We start from the raw sequence: 15,285 nt of genomic DNA, 5'->3' as shown, positions 1-15,285 counted from the left end.
TAGCAACATATAGAGAAGGTTACAACGTATATGGAACCGAGAGTGTTAAGATTTAGGGGTAGGACCTAGGGTCTACTACAGTGAGTGGGTGATGCCATGTGCAGTGCAGTGTTGTGACCTGTCTGTCTATTGGTTATGCTTGCTATAAAAAAGCTTTCAGTATTGAGAAATTCAGTGCTCAGTGGTTCCGTATTTTCTTGGCTGCAGATGTACAGTGTATGTTGCTTATAGACATCTGCATTGAGAAATATTTTGATAGATTTTCTACAATTAGAAAAAAAAACTTTATTTTTTTACATTTTTTCTAAAAGTTTTGAATTTTTCATCAATTTCGTGCACATGAAAAATATTTCAAAAAAAGCATTTTACCATAGTAATGTATGTTTTTGAATACCTCTCAACATATGTACTCTATTTGTGGGACACTTTTAAGTCTCACCCCCAATCCACTTGGTAACCTTCATAAAATACTCCCAGAATGATGATTTCAGTACATAGGGTCCACCAACTTTGCAATGTCCTGCAGGACAATCCCACAAAAGAGTTGAAACTGTGAAGGTTGGGAGGTATATTTTTCTAGGACTACATATAGCATTTACAGGCAGTGATTCCAAGGCTCTAAATTCTCAGTGAACTGATTTATACTTCACTTTTAAAAACTATTTTTAATGAGGGGGAAAATTTTCCACAAAATAGAGTTATTACATAATTTACATATAAATCATTCCTAAGAATTTCTATTCCATATTAAAATCATAATGAAAAGAATATTCATGTACATTTTATATTTTTTCTTTAGCATGCTGTTTTTTGTGATGTATTATATATTATCCATTGATGTAGGCATTTATATTATGTAACATTTTTATTTTCATACATCATGAACTTTGGTTAACATAATAATCCCATATTAACGAAGATTTTTTCCTGAACTCTATAGAAATCCATTTTAATTAAAATAGAAAATTTTAATATATCAAATTTGTTGCATCAAGCTGAATTTGTGAGAAAATCCAGCGTTTTGTAGCGAAGTTTGGGGATTTACACAATTTTTGGTATCTTTAATTTTTGTTATATTGTTCTGATTAAAGAAACACAATACGTATTTGGAAGACCTAAGATAAGTAGTTGCTGCACCTGTACTATGTGTTTGATGCAGGGTATGCACTGCAATGGCCCATGCAAAGACTCATATGACTGTTCTGTTTTTTATAGTGCTATAGCACAGCTGCCATAGAGGTCCAAGAGCCTCTACTGTGCTTCTGTACACCTCGGGTTTAGTATGGAGAAATACATTTTTTCCCCTATAAGATTCTGTAGAAATCTGCCAGAAACAAAAATGTTTCATCAGGCCCCTTATGTATGGAGTAATATCTCCAAACATACTGAGCCTACATGGCAGGGCACAGAGTCCATATACATAGGAGCTGTACAGTCTCAGTGCACTGCCCTACAGGCTCCGTGCACAGGATTTTGCCATGTGCATGAGTCAATAGGGTACATTCAACTAAGATTATTGGGTAAAAATGTGGATCAGTTGATAAGTCTTATTAAGTTGTATGGAACTCAGACTGATGCTGAAGTAATGCGATGCTAGTTTGCATCAGTCTACTTTAGTTCTGACAAACATTTTTCTTCACAAGAATCAGCAAGTTCTGATGAATTGCAGAACTCGATAAAAAAAATGTACAAATGATTGACAACAGCTATATTTTAGTTCATAACTTTATTGTTATTTTTAAATTGCAGTTACAAGAAAAAGTAAGTGAACCCCTTGGAATTAGCTGGAATTGATTACTAATAATATGTTTTCTGATTGGTATTTAAGTCACAATTATAGACAAGCACAGTCTAAAGGCCCATTTATACGCAACAATTATCGCTCAAAATTCACTCAAATTATATCTTCTGAGCGATAATCATTGCATGTAAATGCTACCATCTTTTCCTTTTTGGGACGAACGATGATTTAAAAGTGAGCATAAAATCCATCATGCAGATGGAGAGCTGACTGCAGGGACTGCACACTGTGTTCTCCATGGGAGAGCTCATTACATTGTATTCAGCTTTCAGCCCTGTGGCAGATCAAAGGAGCTCCATGCAGAGAACAGACCACCTGCTGTTCTCTGCATACAACTCCCAGTGGCTCATTTACATGCAAATGAAAGTAATAAGCTGCTGAAGGGTATTAGTGCCCATTAGCAGCTTATGCAAAATGATCGCTAAAACTGTCATTCTCTAAAACTATCTATCTTTTGAATTAAATTTGAGCGATCATCTTTGTTCTCCAAAAGCAAATTGGCAAAAGCTGTTTTAATTCAGCGAATTGGGAGTGTGAGTTTCACAAGTGCTTTCCCATTAATTCACCAGCAGTTTAAAAAAAGCTCTGTCCATTCTGCAGGAAAAAGACATTACAGTTTCCGATGAAAAGAGCTTGCTCTATTTTAAACGGCAGTAGCTCTGCTTTTATCAGAGCTTTCGGCATTGGTGTCATTTTTAAGCTAAGATTTTTGGCTTTAAAATGACTCAAAAAGCTTGTTCATAGCCCTTACAGAACCAGAGTTGTAGCCATTTCAATGTGGAGTTGGGAATGCTGAATTTCCAGTTGTCATTTTTTAGTATATGTGCAGAGGAGAGAGGAGCAGGAGGGAAGACCAGCAGCATCAGATAAGATATGTGATTCTTCTGTGTATATCCCTGTCCCAGGAAAAAGGTCACATGAATATTTGTTCATGTTATCATCCCCCCATCTATTAGAAAGCATATTTGCTCTCTGATTGTCACATACAGGTTTTTTCTCCCAGAAAAGGAGTAAAGTAGAAGACTTGCTAATCTAATAACTCCTCTACATTGTTTAATCCCACAGATGCTACAGTCATTGCTGACCCAGGCATCTAAATATTTTACAGAAAAAAAGGTGAAAACTTTTTTCCCCTTACACAAGGGTTTAAATATTGACAAAATGAAAGAAACCAAAAAACTAAACATAATTGATATTGCTACATCTATACAACCCATACTATAAAATATTACATAATTCATCAACCACAGAAATTTCCATAAAGAAAATAAATAACTGTTTTCTGATCATCTCCCCTCTACCAAACAGGAATAAAAAATAATTTTAAAAAATCGTATAGACCTAAAATAAAAATTACTTATATTGTGCGGAATTGGGAAAACAATAAAAACTTTATAAATTTGGTGTTGTTATAATTATAATGACTCGTAGAATAAAGATAATAGAATGTTATAAAAGTTTTTCAATACACTATATGTACCTGAAATTGGTTCCTATAAAAACCTAGAACCTGCAATACAGCTACATTGATGAAAAATAAAAAAGTTCTGACAACTGGAACACAACAGAAAATACAATTTACTGGCTCTTAAGGCTAAAATTATTTATGTCACTCAGGGGTTAAAAATACATTGAAGGCAACTGAGCTCTGTGTCAAAAACATTTGCAGGAGACATAAAGTCAAAATCCACAATAAAAATGTTTTAGGAGTTTTCTTTTCCATTTTAACGTGTCTTTTGGGGGGTTAAAGGCATACAAAGGCTGCATACTGAGAAATCTGTTCTTCTCAATAAAGTTTGGATAATGTCAACCATGTCTCAATGCAAATAACTTTTAGAGGGCCCTCAGAAAACTTGTTATAGAGAGGCATGAAGCTGGAAAAGGTTATATAAGCACTGCTAAATTCCAGAGTGCACATCAGTCCATGGTTACAACAAAATCAACCACAAGAAGTAGGCGCTCTGTTAAGATTATAGTCCTGAAAGAGGTGAGAAAGAACATAAGGAGAACAACAGAAGAGCCACAAAAGACTCTACAAACTGCAAAATCTTCTGTCCATGTGTTCACTATTGGAAAAACACTGAACAAAAATGGTGTTTATGGAAGGCTACTACAAAGGAAGTCACAGCTGTCTAAAGAAAATAAAATATTGTGGTCCATCTTGCTTCTGGGAAAATGTTCTACATAAAGATGAAACAAAATGTTTGTACTAAAATGTTTTATGGACAAATGAAACAAAAGTGAAAATTTGTAGCCTAAATAACACTATGTTTAGAAGATAAAGAACATCAACACCAAGACCTTATAAACTAAACAATAGTTAATGAAAAAAAATTGTGTTCTGGAATGGACAAGTCAAACTCCTGACCTTACCCCTATCAAGAAGCTGTGACATGACCTGAACAGGGGTGTTCACACAAGGCATCCTAGAAATAATGATGAACTGAAACAAATTTGCTGGGAGCAATAGCCTAAAAGTCCTCCCAGCAATGTTGTGCAAATCTTATGGCATTCACAGCTACAAGACACATTTGGTGTAGGTGATTGCTGTGAAAGTGGTATCTACAGTCTATTAAATTCAAGGGTTCACTTACTTTTCTCCCTGCCATGAGGATGTTTACTCAGTGTGGTCAATTATAGACATGAACAGAGCAGCATTTTATGTATTTTTAATTACATACCTTTTGTTTATAATTATGACTTAGATAACAATCAGACCACATTTTGTAAGTATTCAATGCAGAAATCCAGGTAACTGCAATAGGTTCACTTACTTTTCCTTGCAACTGTAAGATCTGAGGTGTGGGACAGACATAGTGTGGACAAAACATAAATGTTCAGTTGTAGTGGGAGTTACAGTGTGTCACAGTTGGTTTATGACACCGAAAAAGAAATACTCTAATTAGTATAAATTTGCCATTTCAGACATAACAAGTGTATATATTTTCCTTTTTTTTCTTTTGTTCAGTTTATACTCATTTGCTCTTTATATTTTTTCTATGATTTTGTCATATATTTGGCTAATATAGCTAAAATAGTATTTGAGTATTCATTAATTAGCAAGTACATTTTTGTATTTGTACATTTCAGTATTTTTATATATTATTTACATATTATTGTGGCAGTCACTTTTTTAGCATATAAAGTTGCCTATAAAATTGGCAAAGTAGCCAAAGTTCTCTTTGCTATAGTTATTATTATGACAACTCCTGTCTGTATGTCCTATAAGGGCTTATGGTCAGCATAGAAAGAAGTCCGAGGCCAGAGCGCTGCTGCAAAGAGTTTCACTCTACTGGATTTAGCTCATCTATATATTATATAGATGGCCATTCATTTGAATACCTGCCATTTAATTCTACATGTATGGCTGGTTGGGACTTTTCCCAGTAATATCAGTAGATCTCCACCAGTTTATGAAGTTAGTACTCAATACTGAATGGGGTTGTCAAGTTGAGACTACATAACATTAGGTTATTTTTGACAAGTTTATAAAATATCAATTGATGGGGCTGGATTTTTTTTCTAGACGTGTCTATGCTTGTAAATGTGATTAAAATGTATTTATGCAAACCTAAGTTTTAGGGAAGTATCTTAACTGTGGAGAACTTAAGGTATAGATGTTGTGAAGTTTAACTTGACACTTAACGAGTTGTATAAGCAATGGAAGTGGCAGATGTAGTCTGATAGAGTGATGGCATCAGTGGCTAGAGAAATGCTTCATGTGGACCAGCCTTTGGAATTGAATAAATCATCTCAACACTCATTTTAAGCCAATCAGGATTCAAGATTTGATCTGCAGGCATTCGATTTAAAGAGTAACTACCATTTTATTAAACGTTTGATTTCATCGTGACAACTCAGAATTTTTTATTGATAGTAGGCCGAGCACTAAAGACCCTCACCCATCATTAAAATAAGGGGGAAGTACTCTGCCAAGCATCTGTGAAAGAGTCTGCTCATCTCAGAGAGGCAGGTTAGCTGTGTACAGACTTCTATGAGCCTGTACACCCCTATGGTGTCTACTGGAGTAGAGCTAATGAAAGGGGCGCAGTGCTCAGCTGACTACATCTACCCCTTAATTTCAGTGATCGGTGGGGAATTGAGCATGCAGGCCCCCACCAATCAAAACTTCTGACATGTTTCTATGACATGTCAAAGGTTTTATGAAATGGAAGTTCTTGATCTACAGTAAATAAATGCGACCCCTGACTGTTAACATGGAAGTTGCAATTTGGTCATGGTCTTCTGCTTCAAAAATACTTAAAAACTTAAATCAAGTGTTGCCTTAAAGCAATTGTTTAATCACAGCTCATTTTGTAATAAAAATAATTTTAGATTTTTTAAATTAAAAATACTAAAAAGTTAAATGTTCAAAATTAAAAGTGAACCCTCCCATTTTCCACCCCCCATGATGTTGCTTTACCATGGCTAAATTTAAGGCGGCTATTGGGCTGAACTTATTTTTGTCATAAAAAGCTGTGACATTCCTGAAGGACAGCCGTGGCTTGGCATCATGTCACTAAGGGTACTTTTAGATGGGTTGATTTATCGTTTGATTGGGTGAATTACATCAGAATTAGTACATTCACTTATGCAACATATTTAGACAGGCAGATACATCGTTGGCTCATTACAACAAGAAATCATTCAGAATCATTCAGTCTCTCACATTCGCTATATAAGTGAATGAGAATGACTGAAGGAGGGCTGTTTAAACCAAACAATAAGTGAACTAACCAACGATGATTTTTACGCCTGCATAAAATGAACGAGTGAAAAGCGAATGATTATCATTTGTTGTTCAGTCATTGGCTACATTTAGTCCGAATGATTATATAGTTCACTTTCACTCGTTTGAATGATTTTTTTAACTGATAATCGTTCCGTCTAGAAGCACCCTTACTCCTAACGAATTTCTAAGCCCCTTCCTCTGAAAAACAAAATTGCTGCATGCACTGTGGATAAGCTATGAAGAGGTTGACTAAAGGTGATGTGGCCTGAGCTTCAGTATAAATTTTTATTTTTTTATTTTAGCATTCGTTTTCATTCTGCAACAAATCATTGTGATTCTTTACCTTAAGCGTTATGTTATCTTGTTTTACGTTCTAGGTGAAGAAAGTGCAAGGTTGTTGCACATCATCAAAAACAGGGCTATTCTCCTTCAGTATACATTACTGTAAAAGTATGTTGGTTTTTGAAAAGTTTACAATCATTGAGACATTTCAGCTTTTGTTAACTTACGCACCCAGCAGCCCACTTTTTTTCACTATGACTGCTTGATCATGAGTATGTGCTGTGATGCGTGACCCAAACATTTAGATCTAATTGTTTGGAAGATACAGACGGTTTGATGCTGTCTATTCTGATTACATCATTATAGCCATATCGGAGCAATCCATGTATTCTTTTTTTTTTAATCATATTTTTTATCATTAATTTGAGAAGGAAGTAAATTCTATTGCATTTTATACATTCAACATAGCATGGAAAGCAGAATGAGTAGACCATATACTTCCAATATGGGTGGTTATATCAGTGCTAAGCTCTTCTCAGCTTATCCATGAAATTCAACATGGACGTAATTTAATCAGTATGTGAAGTACTCTCTCACAGCACTACTTCCGAAGATTGTACTAAAAAGCAAGAGATGATGAGTTTTGGGTCAAGCCCACGACAGAATCATGCGCACAGAGCCTTTTAATGGCACTTGTAATACTTATGGCTCTATACTACAGAGCAGCAGGCACACTTTGTGCCAACATATGGTGCCCCTGTACATCACTATATAACATGTGCATTCTCCATTAGAAAAATATTCTACAAGTAAATATCTCTAGTATCTGGCATCTGATAGAACATGCCATAAAATTGGGAGCATATACTATGACCCCAAAAACTTCTATGGATGCTGTATAACTCCTCTTTACAACTTAGAGCTCATATAGATCCATATAATGCCCATATTCAAAATAGGAAAAAATAGCTGTCCTCTGCACGATAAGTATCTTATATTCTCAACCTCCCTGAGCATCATGGTCAAATGGTGTGGAATTCTTCAATGACAGCATTTTACTACTTGAATGCTTGGTCAACCAGGTATCTATATCTTGTGGATACTTTACTTGAAGTAACAATTGCTTTTGAGACCCGTAGGAGAATAAGATTTAACACACACTATGACAAGAAAGGTATTATATGTTAACCTGTAGTGGTCTTACATTATTTTTCTGAGTTTTGGCTTTAGAAAGTGTCTAACCTCTCATGAATATTATTTTGGATTAAAAATTTGCTCTTTAAATCGAGAAAAATGTTTAGGAGTTATAAATTTTGAGGCAAACCATATAAAGACTAAGAGCTCATACTATTTGCCTACTGTTATTAAAGGGGGTACTCCTACCTCAGACTTTTATGGCATATCTGCAGTCAAGATATATCATGATAGTCTGATAGTTACAGGTTCTTCTTGGACCCAAACCTATCTCTTATTCTTGGCTTGGCTGTATCTGGTAATCGAAAAGTTGGAAACTTCCAAGTGGGCTTTGTTACGCTATTTCCTTAAGGCCATCTTCACGCCTGAGAAAATTGTGGCACATCCTATCTTTGGATGCGCCCTTGCATCGCATCACCCATTGTTTTCAATAGGGCCGGTGGCAGCATCGCATCACATCCTAGGTGCGTGATTGCGATGCACGGTCTCCCCATTGAAAACAATTGGAGACACTTCATGATAGAGGATCGCTACTTCCCCGAAGTGATGTGAGGTGGTTTTGATATAGAAACACCTTGCATGCACAGGGAAATCGCATGTTGGTGAGCGCGATATCAGGCCATGATTCATGGCCCCGTATCGCACTCACCCGTGTGAAGTTAGCCTAACTTATATAGAAGTCAATGAAAGTTACACAATCAGCGTAGCAACAAGAGCTATACTGTTTCAGTGACTCCGGAGTTACAGAAACAGGATAGCTCACTGTGAAACACTTAACTCCTATTCAATTCTGTGGTAGTTATGAAAACATTGTAGTCCAGCCAAGCCCAAATATATCTGTCCTCCTGGTCACCTCATAGAGTTTCGTGTTCCTACTGTGTCAATGTTTAGTCAAGATGGGAACATTCATTTAATAAGAGATGAGTTCATTGGGAGCAGGCTAATATCCTTCAGTATTTTTTACTCCCCAGGCCCACATTTACTTTTTGTAGTTGAATGCAAGAAATGTACAATTTGTTGTTTGTGTATGGCAGCTATCTAAAGTGTTTAGCATCAACAAGGGACAAAAAGATCACATAGCTCAACTAGTTAGCCGGGTTCCAGAGTATATGTAGCCATCTGTAGCCAATGACTTAGTATGTTTGAATTATACTTGTATATTGTAGTTTTTGAACATCTACATTGCATATATTTATTTACCTAATTATCATTTTGTTATTCATACAATCGCTGTTTTTTTTATATTATATGTTATGTTTTATGGCAAAAGTATTCAATTGTTCTGTAGCCATATAGACCTAAGCAAAAACCTTTTACTGTAGACGTGTTGCTTTAGAATGTACATGTTTGTGAATTGGATTAGGGCATCATATGTCTCTAGGTAAATAGAACTTTATCAAAAGATAATCATCCTATATGAATAAAAATATACATTTCTGTTTCCTAAATGGAAATATATGAAGTATTTTAAACACAAATTATAAGGTAGCTTGGCTTAAAATGGAAATAATAAAATAGAAAAACATAACATTAAAAAGATTACATAACCTAGTAAAGCAAAATAATAAAGTTATAGCGTCTAACTAATAACAGCATAACCTTTTTTATACGGCATTGAAAAATAGAAAAAAAAAGCCCTTCACTTTTTAGTTCATAAGTTATATTTGTAGATATATCTGTTAGAAATCCTACCAATTGTTTCATTTAATGTCATTTTTCATATGATTTTACCTTTTTCTTCTTTTTCATCGCAACTTTTTTCCAAATCATTGACAAAATTGAAAATAGAAAAATTAGCTTTTTTGACTGCTGATTCTTAGACTTAATGAGAAATTTTAATGTATTCTTAATCAGATTTATCTGGTTTAGAAACCCCTTTTTCAAGTACTGTATATAAAATTCTACGTTAATAGAGAGTTACCTGTTTTCAATTTTCATGAACTAGTAAGAATGGAGAACCAGGCTAAACTGGGCATTACATAGACAACATTGATTTTAATGAAAACTGTGTAATGTTTAATGGGGTATTACCATCTCAGCTTTCAATCCCAACTGTTATGGTTACTAGCCACCTGACTAAAGCCCACGGAAGGAGCCTAGCACTGTTTCCTTAGCTCTCACTGAAGTAACTGGGAGCTATGGAAACAGCCAACAACATATTGCGTTGCGCTATGCAGCTTTTGTATTTCCCATTCACTTCACTGAGAGCTACAGTATGAAAATAGTGCTCAGCTTTTTCAGGCAGTGGTCGGAACAAAGCCCGGTTTTTCCATCTCGGCCATGAAAAGCCAAGATGGTGATATCCTTTTAATTTCCCCTGTGGAAGCACTACAGGAAAATTTAGCACATGCCGTTGGGCTCTCCGATAGAGCGTCTTACGCTCAAATTATCATTAGAGCATCTTTCTAACAAAAAGGGATTGTCCAAAACGGACAACAGGGAAAATAAATCAAGCAGAATTAACAGCCTTTGTCCAATCCTCTTTTATTGGAGGTTAATGATACAATCTGGAAACCATTGGTTCACATATGTCCAGCCCTCCAGCCTTTTTTTTCTTCTGGCATATTACAAAACGCTGAATAACTGACTTAAAACTAATCCCATTGTTTCCTATGGGGCCATTTTTGCATCTGGTGGCATCAGCTTTGCCGCCTGTTTTCTCCTTTAGCCAAAACGAAATGCTGCATGCAGAGAAACATTTGTGTCCAGCACTGAAATTTGCTATATGTGAACCCAGTCCATACTAGAGATGGAAGGCATTGGTTTGTTATTTACAAAATAATCTAACACGTTTAATATTTTAGGCAATTACATAGTTATTTCATACAGACATATAAACTAATAGCTGATGATAAATTGTCCCATTGATAAAACTAGTAAAATTCTAAATTTTAATCTCAGAAGTTAAAAAACACATCTTCTAAATGTGACATGAAAATGCAGATGTCTACTATAAACATAATCTATTGATGTTTCTCTGTGGAATTCTATGAAGATAAATTTGATATAGTAATTTTCTCTTATTATTCATTCTTTTATTACTCAGCTGACCTTTTCTGAAGCCATACGAAACAAAGCCAGATTATCCATTACGGGGAGCGTAGGAGAAAATGGCCGCGTCTTGACTCCCGACTGCCCGAAGGCCGTACACACTGGGACTGCAATTAGACAAAGTTCAGGATTGGCTGTAATTGCATCGGACCTACCATAAAAACCAAATAATTTATTGAGTGCCTTAATTATACACTGTTGGTGAGTGAAATACAGCACAGACTGTGAGCCACATCATGGGAAAATCACTGAAGACCTAGAAATATTGCTGAGACCGGGAAGTACGTCCAAAAGCGCCAAACATCATCAGCAACAATGTGTGCATGAGCTCTGCTCGGAAACCCAAACTCAGATTTTATATCAGGAAAATGCATAATTTAGTTTTGTTGGTGGGGGGAGGGGAGGGAAAAGAGTATATTAGCAGCAACAAATTTATCTTGGAGGGACTATTAAAAACAGACTTGTCATTTAGCTTATTAAACTGTGAAGTGTGGGATCAGAATGGACAATACTTCTGTTCTAACAAAGAAGGAAAATAGCTATAGAATTCAATGAAATTACTAACCAGTATATTGAGAGGAATAAAAAACTCCATGCATATAAAGGATGAAGCTCCAATTGTTGAAATAGATCTCTTTAAGAATAACTGTGATAAAACAAAAAAAGAAATAATAATCATGTAAATCCTGTGAAAAATAAAAAAAAATAAATTATTTACAATTTTTCTTTGAAATAAAGGAAAAAAATATGACATGCTTGCTTTTTAACTGATGTAAATCGAATAGAGTACAAAACAACTCTTTTTTTTAATCATCTTAGGGAACTGTTCATTGCAATAATTAATTAAAAAAAAAAAAAGAAACGCCATCAATGTAATAAAAAAAAAAATCCAATTTTTTTTTTTTTTTTTTTAAATTGTGGGTCAATTTCTTCCATTTTCATTTCGTCACACAGACATGTACACACACATGTAACTCATTTGTCTGAGCCACCAGAAATATGTGTCCTATCAGTCAGTTGTGTAGAGTCTCATCAAGCTACGGGTCACCCCTGTTCCGGACATTATTTATATTCTTGTTCTGTGTAAAAAAAAAAAAATGTGGTTTTTGTACCCACTGAAAATAAAATGAAAACACATTCTTTCTAAAATATTGCAATCTGGAGTTATTAATTCAAATTCTAAATTTTTTGGAAATTTCAGATGGCAAATGTAAAGTAATACAATAGCAAACCAACAGTGTTGATATAGGTTAAGTTATTCGATAAATCAGGGTGTTTTTACGATCACTGTGATATGTCTGATATGCTCATGCCCTGTTTTCGGTTATCTGTACTGTATTGTAAATAGAGTTGGATTTTTTTTCTTTTAATTGTGAAAAATCTTTTTTTTTGTTTTTGAAAGATTGTTATAAGGAACTACAGGAAGTGTTGTCCTGTCTACATTATTCGGAATGCCCTCGTTTCTTTATCATTTTTTTTCTATTTCATTTGTGAGTCAAAATTGAGAAACCATTACCCCTTTATTTGAAAATTTGGTACCATTTTTTTTCAATTGGGGCTCAAAAAAAGTGTTTTGGAAATTGTTAACTGGAAATGGACAAAAAGTTAATTCAAAAAAGTGTCATATTAATCAAAACAATATTATCTGCAGGAACATTGATGACTTATCCTTAGGTCAATAATGCTTGATCAGTGGCAGTTCAACAGCGAGCACTACATCCCTTTCAGGGTTTACCAGGAACAGTGCCATACACACGGTTGTGGTTGTACCTGGTACTTCTGCTGCTGTATATCATTGTGCCTGCCTGCTGTTGCCCCGGAGCATGAGCCTTAAAGGATTACTCCAGAAAAAACGAATATACTGTGTTAAGCTCAATCCAAAGTATGAAGGAAAGGTGTGTGACTTCACTCTCTGGTGTTCGTTAACCTCTCAGCCCTGTGCTGCCCCCTCAGGTATAACAGTTATTCCTGGAGTATTCCTTTAATGCTTAAACAATTCTGGTGAACAAAAAGGGAATACAAAGGTAAGGAAATGTTTTCTGGTCAAGACTTTTGATTTATTGCAAATTTTAGTTACTTTAAGGGGATTGTGCCAACTTTAACACTTATCCACAAGATAAGAAATGAGTGTCTGATTGGTAGGAGGCTGACCACTAGGATACCCACTGATCAAAAGAACAGGGGTCCCAAATGCCCCAAAATTAATGGAGTGGCAGTCAAGCATACACTCTACTTCTCCATTCATGTCAATAGGACTGCTGGAGATTCCTGAGTGCTTGCACTTGGTTGTCTCCAGCTGTCCCATTGAAATGAATGGAGTAGAAGCATGTATGGTCGACTACCTCCCCATTCATTTAATCTGCATGTTCTTGTAATCGATGGGATCCCAGCAACTGGATCCTTGCCAATCATTTGCTTAAGTGTTGAAGTTGGCACAACTCCTTTAAGGAAAAACACTAAATATATTTGAGTGTATTCATTATTCGGTGATTTACTTAGAACAGCATTTTATCGGTTGGTCTAAGTAAAGCAGATGCAGAGTGAAGTGTGCCAAGTTTTTTAAGATTAGCATGCCTCTAAGTAAACATGTATGGCCAGTTCTTACGCAGACTGAAATCTATTCCAGCTACGAGCTGGGGTAGATTTCAGCTGTAATTGATGCCAGTTTTTTCCATAAATTATAGTAAATTCAAAGGCCCATTGGGGAGATGCCGATGTTGTTAAGCCCCTCCCACTTGTAGTAAAGTGACAAACAGTGCACAAAAAGGCATAACAGTTGCACACGTAGGACGTGCACAAAATTTTGCAACTTTTTAAGGTCAGAAAATGGCATCAAAAGGTTTGCGATTTCCCGCCCATATTCTTTATTTTACATCCAATATATTGGTTTATTACAACAGTAATCCCCTTAAGCTAGACAATAAAAGGCTTACTTCGAGAAAATAGTTTTCTCCCTTTTTTGAGAAATTAATTTCCTGCATTGCAGTTTGCAGATACGCATGCACTACAGACTAAAGTCTTGGTGTATCAGTACACTTGGTGTATCAGTACATCTTAATTCCCCCATATCAGAGCTCCTTCTCTGTAAGCATAAACAGGAAGTGCCGATTGAAATTGAGAGTTTTTTAGTGCACACAAATAGTTCTGTTGCAACCAATATATTAACTACTCCAACGTATCTAAAATCAAAGATGAACCAACTTTGCAAATAGTATTGATTACAGAATGTCCAACCATTTTGTGTTTACAGAAGATATGCATGCCTGTTTTTTATCGTTCGAGATTGCAGTCTGATTTTACCATCCATCTGCTCTCTATTCTACTGCCTGTAAGTTAGCAAATAGAGGGGGCAAAAAGAGCACAGTAATACAAGACTATGGGATCAGACTACTTAATGGTTTTGTTTGTTACCATGGAGATACATAGGTTTCCATAGGAGCTGTATACACAAGGCAAACTTGTATACCCAGAGTTGCTTGGGTTTCCACTTCTACAGCACATTTCAGGAGGCTCCGTTTTAACTTTCTTGGTCTACAGTAGCTACATATTTGGTCCATTCATCTAAGAATAACATTCCATTTGCATAAATTCTACACATTTAACTTCCTTGTACAAAAAAATCCTGCAAAATGCCACAGACACATTAATGGATAATATCTGTGAGGTTCAAGACGCTGGAATCCCCACCAAACATTAGACGGGAGGGATTGACAATGCTTCTTCTGGATTTCGGCAACGCCATAAGGAACCAAAGGGACACACTGTACCACAGCTCCTTCATTCTAGTGATTGGTGGGGGTCTCAGTATGCAACACCCTTCTTCTGTCTTCCAGCACTACTCTATGAAGAGGCAATTGTTCTATTTGTGCAATCAAGGTTCTAAAACACTGTTTTGCACGTAGGATATATTTTATTTAAAAAATTGAAATTTAGGAAGTTGTGTATGAGTGCAGCACAAGCAAAAAAAAAACACAACATAAAATCAAAAAAAGTATATATTAAATGACATTTTCATTTATATGTTAAATATTTTGTTACTGAGAGGTTTATATATAAAAATCTATTTTCGTTATATGAATATCATGTTCAGAATCAGCATGTGTTCAAACACTTTAGATTATTTGAGGCTGATCACATTGGTGTCCAAAAGTATTAACATTACTATAACCCTTGGGGAAATATCTGGTACAAAACCTACTACAAATATGCGTTTTCTGTAAACCAG

General features: G+C 35.5%; 1 protein-coding gene across 3 annotated transcripts in view; it reads left to right on the top strand.

Annotated features, from left to right (window-relative positions):
- GRIA4 (glutamate ionotropic receptor AMPA type subunit 4) overlaps positions 1-11,492 on the top strand; it is a 396,500-nt gene extending 385,008 nt beyond the window's left edge. For 2 of the 3 annotated variants that reach the window (XM_066594081.1, XM_066594082.1), the window contains exon 16: positions 11,056-11,492. In XM_066594081.1, the coding sequence (XP_066450178.1) occupies positions 11,056-11,220 (165 nt within the window). In that variant the 3' untranslated portion in view covers positions 11,221-11,492. Of the gene's footprint in view, positions 1-6,910; positions 6,984-11,055 lie in introns of all 3 variants that reach the window. The other variant, XM_066594083.1, reaches the window with a different exon arrangement.
- The last annotated feature ends 3,793 nt before the right edge of the window (positions 11,493-15,285 follow it).

Source organism: Eleutherodactylus coqui, chromosome 1 (assembly GCF_035609145.1).
Source record: "Eleutherodactylus coqui strain aEleCoq1 chromosome 1, aEleCoq1.hap1, whole genome shotgun sequence".
Taxonomy (NCBI): domain Eukaryota; kingdom Metazoa; phylum Chordata; class Amphibia; order Anura; family Eleutherodactylidae; genus Eleutherodactylus; species Eleutherodactylus coqui.
The sequence above is the reverse complement of the archived record's forward strand: the minus strand, read 5'-3'. Positions and strand labels throughout refer to the sequence as shown.